The sequence below is a fragment of the Euprymna scolopes genome, chromosome 46 (assembly GCF_053919585.1).
Source record: "Euprymna scolopes isolate OS-2025 chromosome 46, ASM5391958v1, whole genome shotgun sequence".
In the NCBI taxonomy this organism is placed as follows: Eukaryota; Metazoa; Mollusca; class Cephalopoda; order Sepiida; family Sepiolidae; genus Euprymna; species Euprymna scolopes.
The window spans coordinates 138,427,450-138,437,621 of record NC_136527.1 but is presented as its reverse complement, the minus strand read 5'-3'; the positions used below and the strand labels follow the sequence as shown (position 1 = coordinate 138,437,621).

Here is a 10,172-nt window from a genome sequence, read left to right as displayed (position 1 = left end):
TCCATATCATTAATTATACAATTTTATCTTTCCTGTGAGACTGTGTGTGCCTTTTAAGATGCGTGCTCGTTACAAATGCCGCGGCACAGACGCCACATGAATATGGTTTTTCTCCAGTGTGTATCCTGACGTGTTTTTCCAACGCGGCACACTGCGAAAAAGCAAACGCGCAAACTTTGCACACAAACGGGCGCTCGCCAGAGTGTATGCGGGCGTGAACATTCAACGTCGATTTCTGCAAGAATGAGGTCCCGCAAACTTTACAAGAATACGGCTTCTGCCCCGTATGCGTGCGGGCATGCGTCTTGAGGTTTGAGTTGTTCGCGAACCGAGCGAAACAGACGCCGCAAGAATATGGCTTTTCACCACTGTGCTGACGCTGGTGCACTTTCAGCGCCGAGCTCGTGAAGCACGAAGTACCACAAATGTTGCACATGTGAGGACGCTCGCCGGTGTGGGTCCGCAAATGCTGCTGCAAGCTCGACTTGACGGCAAATGTAGCCTCGCATATATCGCACGCGTGCGGCATGTTTCCTGTATGTGAGCGCATGTGGACGGTTAACGCGTACATCTCCACAAACCGTGCACTGCATAATGCGCAGGCGTGCGGCTTGTCTTGCGAGTGGGTACGCTTGTGGCGGGTCAGGTTTGATTTGTTGGAAAAAGAAGAGCCGCAAGTTTTGCAAGTGTGCAGCGTCTTCTTGCCAACGTGCGCTTGCACGTGAGTGTCCAGCAAAGACTTTTCTTTTGTGTACATTTCCATGATTTTTTGTGTCGGGTTTTTTGTTATGGCGTATCAACCATGTTTTGGATTAGTTAATGTCAATTCCAGTAATTTTAGGAAAAAAGCTTTTATTTTTCAAGTTCTCTATATCTTCGAATATTCATTCGCAGTTTGGTTGTTTTTGTTTTAAGGCATATCAACCCTTTTTCAGGTTATTTTATAATGTATATTATTATTTTTGATGTACATTTCAATAAATTTTACTGTATGTTTTTTTTAAATCAAATTAATTAATTAATCACATTAATTTACGACATATCAACCCTTTTTCAGGTTAATTAATGTCAAATCCAGTAATTTTTAAATATTTATTTACAGCGTTTAGTTTGGTTGTTTTGTGTTACGGCATATCAATCCTTTTTGGATTATTTAATGTCAATTCCAGTAATTTTAGGAAAAAGTTTTTCTAATTCGATTATATCTTCAGATATTTATTCAGCGTCTGGGTGTCCAGCAAAGACTTCTCTTTTATATACATTTCAATAAATTTTACTGTTTGTTTTTTTTTAATCAAATTAATTAATTAATCACATTATTTTACAGCATATTTTTTCAGGTTATTTAATGTCAAATCCAGTAATTTTTAAATATTTATTTACAGCGTTTAGTTTGGTTGTTTTGTGTTACGGCATATCAACCCTTTTTCAGATTATTTTATGCCAAATCCAGTAATTTTTTTTAGTGTTTTTTGTTTTTTTGTCTTTTAGTTATTTTTTTTTTTTTAGTTTATTGTTCTTTAGTTATTTTAGTTTTTAGTGTTTTGTTTTTTAGTTTTTCTTTTTTTTTGTTTTTTTAGTTTTTACTTTCTTGTTTTTTTTTTTTGTTTTTTTGTCTTTTAGTTTTTTTAAATTTTTTTGTTTTTTTTTAAGTTTTTTGTTTTATAGTTTTTTTTGTTTTTCTTTTTTATTTGTTTTTTAGTTTTTACTTTCTTGTTTTTTTTAGTGTTTTTTTTTTTTTTTAGTGTTTTTGTTTTTAGTGTATTGTTTTTCGTGTTTTTGTTTTTCGTGTTTTTGTTTTTTCTTGTTTGTTTGTTTTTTTTTTGTTTTACAGCATATGGACACTTTTCAGGCTATTTAATGCTAAATCCAGTTATTCTGAAAAATAGTTTTTATGCTACAAGTTTTGTATATTTTCAAATATTTATCCATGGTGTTTTGTTTAGATTTTTTTGTTTTGTTTTATGGCATAGCAACCCTTTTCAAACTATTCAATGCTGAATCCAATAATTTTGAAAAACATTTCTCATTCTGCAAGCCCTTTGTATTTTCAAATATTTGTTTATTGAGTTTGGCTTCGTTTAGTTTCGGTTTTTAATTTTGTTGCTTTGTCTTAAGGCATGTGAAGCCTTTTTAAACTTTTTTTGGTAAAAATTTTCTGCTTCAAATATTTCTGCTTGGTTTTTATTTTTGTTGCTTTGTTTTACGGTATACCAACTCTTTATGGTAAACCTGATAATTTTGCTTCAAGTTGCTCCACCCCTTTTCTCAAATATGGGATTGCCCAATCCGTAAAGAAATTCTCTTTCACCCCCTGTCCAAGAGGGAGAAATTACGGACTGGTACAACAGCCCTGATTTTGCAATAATACTCTATGCACTGATGAATGATGGCCACTTGTAAATGAGATCATCCTTTGGAAATTTATTAAACCGCAAAAGTTTGTTCAACAATCGATTGGATGTTTCGTTTATGACATATCAACACTTTTTCACATTAAATGTTGAATCGAATGATTTTGGAAAAAGGTTTTTATACTTCAAGTTCTTTATCTTTTCAAATATTTATTTATGTTTTTCTAGGGTTTTTTTTTGTTTTTTAGTGTTTTTTGTTTTTTAACTTTTGTTATTTATTTTTTGTTTTTTATTTTTTTTAGTTTTGTATTTTTTAGTTTTTTGTTTTATAGTTTTTTTTAGTTTTTTTTGTTTTATTTTTTGTTTTTAGTTTTTTTGCTTTTTAATTTTGTTTTGTTTTTTAGTTTTTCTTGTTTTATTTTATTTTTTTTTGTTTTATTTGTTTTTTTTAGTTTCTTGTTTTTTTGTTTTTTAGTGTTTTCGTTTTTTATGTTTTAGTGTTTTTGTTTTTAGTGTATTGTTTTTTTTAGTGTTTGTTTTTAGTTTTTTAGTTATTTTTTGTTTTTAGTTTTTGGTTGTTTTGTTTTCTTTTTTTTTAGTTTCGTGTTTTAATTTTAATTTGTTTTACGGCATATCAACCCTTTTTGGGTTATTTAATGCCAAACCTGATAATTTTGTAAAAAGTTTATATGCTTAAAGTCGCTCCACCCCTTTTCTCAAATATGGGATTGCCCAATCCATAAAGAAATTCTCTTTCACCCCCCTGTTCAAGGTGGAGAAATTACGGACTGGTACAACAGCCATGATTTTGCAATAATACTCTATGCACTGGTCACTTGTGGCGGAGCAAGGTAAAACTTGTAAATGAGATCATCCTTTGGAAGGTTGTTCAACAATGGCCAGGTTGATCTACCGAAAGAAAAAATACATATATGTATTAAAAAAATTTTCATGCAAATTTTATATTCAAGATAATCTACATCAATTAAAGATAAGATATCTGTAGGTTATATGTTTGGAAAGAATTCTGACACATCTAATTTATAAAACACATTATGTCTGTCTGTCTGTCTCCATATTTTCAAACTTTATCTCTTCTGTTTATTATTTCTGTGGGATTTTTTTTATAATAACATTTTTAAAACGTAAAGTACTAGTCCAAAAATATATTTTTATTAAAAAAAAAAGTGTAAAATGAAACTGTTTATATATTCCAAAATAGTTTTTGTTGTGGATTAACACTATCCGGTTCTTATTTAGAATTCGACTTTATAAATAAAAACAAATATACAGAAAAATCTTTAAGATAGATGAAGTCATCACGGAATTAAGATGTCATATTCCAAAAATCACGTAAATTGATCAAATAGTTTTTAACTAAGAAAAAATTAAAATTTATGATTGCTAGGGAAACAAAAAGTTTTAATTATTTTGAACACAAAAAATATTGGCAGTCGAATTGAGTATGTTTGAAGTTTATAATTGCTACTAGGAAGTTTTTTTTGTAAAATATATTTGGGTTTGTATTACTATACACATAGATTCGAAAAAGTTGTCAAAAAACAAATATATAACAAATAAATGTTATCAAAGGCAAGATAAGTTACTTTTCTGCCAAACTGAATATATTTTTTGTGTTTTTATTCAATGTAACATATTTATTCAGCTCGAAAAACATACAGTGTTTACCGATGTATTCGAAATTCAAGATGGCGTCTCACACCCTCTTTAATACCGTAAGTATGGAAAAAGGTGTTATAAATAAAAAACTATACAAAATACTATTAAAAATCCGCCGAATATATGTCAACCTATGTCACGGTAACATGTATTGAGCGAGTTTTTAACAGTATTTTATCCGGTTTTTTATTTATAACATCTTTTCCCACACTTACCGTGTTAAAGAGAGGATAAGACGCAATCTTGAATGTTCCAATACATCGGTAAACACTGTATGGTTTTCGAGCTTAATAAACATGTTACATTGAATAAAAACACGAAAAATATATCCAGTTTGGTAGAAAAGTAACTTATCTTGCCTTTGATAACATTTATTTGTTATATATTTGCTTTTTGACAACTTTTCGAATCTATGTGTACAGTAATACAAACCCATATATTTGTAAAAGTAATGTTTGGCTTAAACGTATAAGCAAAGAAACATTAACGCATTCGAATAGAAAACTCTGCAAACTAAAACTGTCTATTAAATCCCAAACAGTAATTATGGTCATTTTACACCAACAAGTTTTATAATACTTACAAAATTCATTAATGATTCGAACTTTTGTATACGGGCCTCAACTGATTGGATTTTTTATGGACCGTTCTTTTGTGGGTCTTTAGCCAGTTAAAATATTTTTTTAGGGGCCAAAACGGGGGTCAAAATTGTAAAAATCCTTAAAAGTTTGTTACATTCATCTTGGGTTATTTTTAATTTTTATTTTAATCAGATCGTATGTGTTTCACATCATTACAGTGGTAACGTCATCAGCTTTGAATGCTACAGTTTTGGTTTCAATTCTAGCCGATGGCATCCAAATACTATCTTTTTTTTTTTTTTTACTTTTGAAATCACGACTCTATAATTATATACAAAAGACTATATTAATTAAAATGAAAATATCATATTTAAGCGTATTTTAAACCTGGGCAACGTTTGATATATAAAAATCACTATGTTTGTCTGTCTGTCTCCATATTTCCAAACTCTATCTCTTCCGAAATTAAAAGTCACAGAGCGACGCTAGAGGCCTTAAATGATTGGACTTTTTATGGACCGTTCTTTTATGGTTATGGCTGGTTAAAATAGTTTTTAAGGAATCAAACATGGGTCAAAATTTAAAAAATTGTTAAACATTTTGCATATTTATCTTAGTTTATTTTTAATTTTTAATTTTAATCAGTTCATATGCGTGTCCCGTTGGTACAGTGGTTACGTCACCAGCTTAAATTGCTAAAGTTTCAGTTTCGATTCTAGATGATAGCACGTAAATACTTATTGTTTACTTTTGAAATCAAAACTCTATAGTAATATACACAAACTCTGGACAAATTAAAATATCATATTTAAACGTATTTTATGCCTAGGCAAAGCCAGGCGCCACTACTGCACTCATAGATAAAAGGCTCTGACTGTCTGTCTGTCTCCATATTTTTAAACTCCATCTCTTCCGAAATTAAAAGAATACAATGCATAATACAACTTTTTATATCTCGATAACTAATTATTTCTGCAAATTTTCAATGCGATTTTCGTATTCAGCATAGTCGAAAACTTTTAAAAGTCGTTATTTAAAAAGAAAATTGTTGAGGTGGACCTAATCTGAAAATTTACCCTCCGCGGCCATTTTTACCGGCGTGCGCGCGCGCCATAAACAAATCTACTCATCTATGACTGACACTGCACGCGCGTAATAAAAAGGATGGCCGCCAAAGAATACAATGTATAATACAACTTTTTATATCTCGATAACTAATTATTTTTGCAAAATTTCAATGCAATTTTCGTATTCAGCATTGTCAAAAACCTTTAAAAGTTGTCATTTAAAAGAAAATGGTGAAGGTGGACCTAATCTAAAAAAAATACTTTTCAAGTTTTACATATTTTTTGTTTATTAAATTCTTAGGTGAAAGTCCAGAATAGTTACAAAACACCCGGCAGCCTGGTAACATAAGTGCATAAGTACCAAATAAAGTTGTTTTTTTTTTTTTTTTTTTAATATCGTAAGCGGCACTTGAATTTTATTCTCGCTACACCGTAACCGTGTGATTAAAATTTTAGCAAACGAAAAATTGGGAGACAAAAGGACCAGAAGAATCCTTTAAAAAAGATGATAAAAAATAGCGAGCTATATTATTTTGGTATTATTATACAAACACCGTGACAGCGTTAGGGTTAGGATTAGGGTTAGGGTTAGGGTTAGGGTTTAGGGTTAGGGTTAGGTTTAGGGTTAGGGTTAGGGTTGGGGTTAGGGTTAGTGTTAGGGTTAGGGTTAATTCGCTGTCACGGTGTTTGTATAGTTTTACCATTATTTTTAACGGGTTTGGTTTACAATCCGCAGAGATTCGAAAACGTGGCCAAAAAAAAAAAAAAAATATATAACAAATAAATGGGGTTTGTATTACTGTACACATAGATCCGAAAAAGTTGTCAAAAAACAAATATATAACAAATAAATGTTATCAAAGGCAAGATGAGTTGCTTTCTACCAAACTGGATATATTTTTCGTGTTTTTATTCAATGTAACATGTTTATTCAGCTCGAAAAGCATACAGTGTTTACCGATGTATTTGAAAATTCAAAATGGCGCCCGACACTCTCTTTAACACGGTAAGTTCAGGAAAAGATGTTATAAATAATAAACTGGACAAAATACTGTTAGAAATTCGCTCATTATATGTTACTGTGACATAAGTTGACATAAATTCGGCGTTTTTTTCATAGTATTTTTTCTAGTTTATTATTTATAACACCTTTTCCCAAACTTACCATGTTAAAGAGAGTGTCGGGCGCCATTTTTAATTTTCCAATGCATCGGTAAACACTGCATGCTTTTCGAGCTGAATAAACATGTTACATTGAATAAAAACAAAAGAAAATGTATCCAGTTTGGTAGAAAAGTAACTTATCTTGCCTTTGATAACATTTATTTGTTATATATTTGTTTTTTGACAACTTTTTCGAATCTGTGTGTACATTAATACAACCCCAATAAATGTTACCAAAAGCAAGATAAATCAGTCCTTTATCTAATTGGATAGGTTTTTAGTGTTTTTATTTAATGTAACATGTTTATTCGGTTCGAAAAACAAGCAATGTAAACCGGTACACGAGCATAAGAAAAAAAGAAAATGGCCGTGTAACAAATATATTGCGACCATCTTTTTCTTGTGGTCGCGTACCAGTTAACATTGCTTTTATTTCGATTCGAATAAACTTTTTATATTAAGTAAGAACGGCTAGGTAGAAGAGTAACTTATATTGCCTTTGGTAACATTTATTTGTTATATATTAGATTTTTAATAATCTCTGCGGATTGTAAAATAAACCCGGGTTTGTATTACTATACACATAGATCCGAAAAAGTTGTAAAACAAATATATAACAAATAAATGTTACCAAAGGCAAGATAAGTTACTTTTCCACCTAACTAGATAAGTTTTTAGTGTTTTTATTTAATGTAACATGTTTATTCAGTTCGGAAAACATACAGTGTTTACCGATGTATTGGACAATTTAAAATGGCGGCCGACTCTCTTTTTGGCACGGTAAGTTTGGGAAAAGGAGTTAAAAATAAAAAAAACTAGACAAAACACTATTAAAAACCCACCGAATATATATCAGCCTATGTCACGGTAACATATATTGAGCGAGTTTTTAACAGTATTTTGTCTATTTATTTTATCTTTAACTCCTTTTCCCAAACTTACCGTGTCAAAGAGAGAGTCGGGCGCTATTTTTAATTTTCCAATACATCGGTAAACACTGTATGTTTTTCGAGCTGAATAAACATGTTACATTAAATAAAAACGCTAAAAACATATACAGTTAGGTAGAAAAGTAACTTATCTGGCCTTTGGTAACATTTATTTGTTATATATTAGTTTTTGACAACTTTTTCGAAACTATGTGTACAGTAATACAAACCCACAAACCCTTATTGATATTCAAAAATTATTTGAGCGAGGAATAGCTTACCTTTTAAAATTTGTAAATATTTTCATATATATTGCCGTATTTAGTTGCATTTCACGTGTCGTGGCTTTGTTTCAAATGCGGTTTCTAAAAAAATACTGAATCAAGGGAAATAACTGCGATATTAGCGCCTAACGACACCACCACCGAAAGGCAAGGCCTGCTAACTGAAAAAAGACGTCACGCATAGTAGGCAAAACAAGTTAGCTCTGTCAAAAAGTCAGATTGTTTTGTTTTTGTTTTTTTTGTTTTGATTTTGTTTAGTTGCCTCCCCAGGAGGGCAGAGTTAGACACAAGGTCGGTTTTTAATGTGGGGTGGGGAAAACCGGGGGCACTCTGGTTAGTAGCAAAAATAAAACAAATGTATCAAGTCATGAAGGATTTCTTCTCCACAAACTGAGACCAAAACGTGAAGTAAAAAAAATAACAGATAGTACAGGAAAACTCGTCCATTTTTGCTAGGTAGGAAAACTCGTCCATTATTGAATAAATGTCGATTGAAAACACATTTTATGACAGTTCCTGAAGGAGATATTGTTTTTTAAAGAGATTATACCCCTCCCCCCCCCCATAATATTTAAAAAAAAAAAAAATTTTTACTTGTTTACTGTTGTTTTAAAAAAGATAAAATCGATTTTCTACCTGACTGGCTAAGTTGTTAGTGGTGTAACTTATTTTAAAGCGTTTTTTTTTTTTTTTACACGGAGGTCACCACTTATCAAGGCCCGGAGGCCACTCAGGGATAAGGGTTATTGCGTGTACAGTCATCAATGAGATAGTATTGTATTAATCATTAGTATTGGAGATTTGATAAAGTTTCTTACTTAAGGGGGCGGTTTGTCAGGAATTTGTTTATATTGGACTTGAAGACATCCAAGTTGTAGTCAGGTGGGAAACAGGAAAACGGAAGAGAGTTCCACAGTCGTGCACTTCTGAGCAAGAAGCTCTGCTCATGGAATCTACATTTGGATTTAGGCACAGATAAAGAGCGGGGAAAATTATTGACAGTACAGCCAGACGTGTGTTCCTTGTGAAAGATTGGCGAGGAGGGACGAGAGATTGGAGCTCAGACGAGCACTTGCCATGGAAATAATGATAAAACAAAGACAGGCTCGCAACGTCTCTCCTGTAGGAGAGAGGCTGCAGGGCATCCCCCCCCCCCCAACGAGGCCACAAAGTCTATTTTGTAGTCTGTCAAGACAGGATAGGCTGTTTTTAGGAGCTCCTGCGCAGATGATTCAGTTCAAAAACGAGAATACACCGTATAATATTTTTTTTAATATTTATACTTATTTACTGTTGTTTTTAAAAGGGAAAAATCGATTTTTCCACCTAGCTGGCTAAGTTGTTAGTGGTTTAATTTATTTTAAAGCGTTTATTCAGTTAAACAAAGAAACAAAAATACAAGTAGCGTTGAGTATTGTGTGAGAACAAGAAATAATGTCCGGCACAAGGGCATCACATCTTAGGAGTCCTGATATCTTGATACGTCCATTTAGTCTCAAAAGACAAAGGATACCCCTTGTATAGGCAGCTGCGCATGTAATTGTGAGGCAAGGATTGCGCAATCACCAACCACACCTCTCCTGAATCGGCAATGCCGAGATAAGCGGAAAGAGCATGCAGCACCTAAAAGTCCCAAATGGTTACCCATTTAGTACTGACCAGGTTCAACGTTGCTTAACTTCGGTGATCCAGTGGGAACCGGTGTGTCAATGTGATTATGCCGTACACTATGTTAACGTGATTATGCCGGGTCCTGATAATCGCTCAAAAATAGAAAATTAAAGAAAATACTGAGGGAGATTTAGTTTTAAAAAGTTTTCCTAAATTTACTACACTTTGATCCTGGCCCGAAGGCCAAGAACACTTTTTTTTTTTTTCATTAAAAATTTTTTTATCTTTATTTTTATTTTTTGTTTTATTTATTATTTATTTTTATTTTTTTATTTTATTTTTATTTTATTTAATATTTTATTTTTACTTTATTTTATTTATTTTTTTAATTTTATTTATTATTTTTATTTTATTTATTTTTTTATTTTTATTTAATTTATAGTATTTATTTTTATTTTTATATTTTATTTTTATTCTTATTTTATTTATTATTTTTATTTAT

General features: G+C 31.5%; 1 protein-coding gene across 2 annotated transcripts in view; it reads right to left on the bottom strand.

The window, feature by feature from the left end:
* LOC145271429 (uncharacterized) overlaps positions 1-10,172 on the bottom strand; it is a 390,062-nt gene that overhangs the window by 834 nt on the left and 379,056 nt on the right. Inside the window, exons 1-2 of one of the 2 annotated variants that reach the window (XM_080126961.1) lie at positions 8,057-8,592; positions 1-3,263 (exon numbers count right to left, since the gene is read on the bottom strand). The exon at positions 1-3,263 is cut by the window's left edge and continues 834 nt beyond it. In XM_080126961.1, coding sequence (XP_079983087.1) covers positions 14-763 — 750 coding nt within the window. In that variant the 5' untranslated portion in view covers positions 764-3,263; positions 8,057-8,592 and the 3' untranslated portion in view covers positions 1-13. Of the gene's footprint in view, positions 3,264-8,056; positions 8,593-10,172 lie in introns of those variants that run through there. The other variant, XM_080126962.1, reaches the window with a different exon arrangement.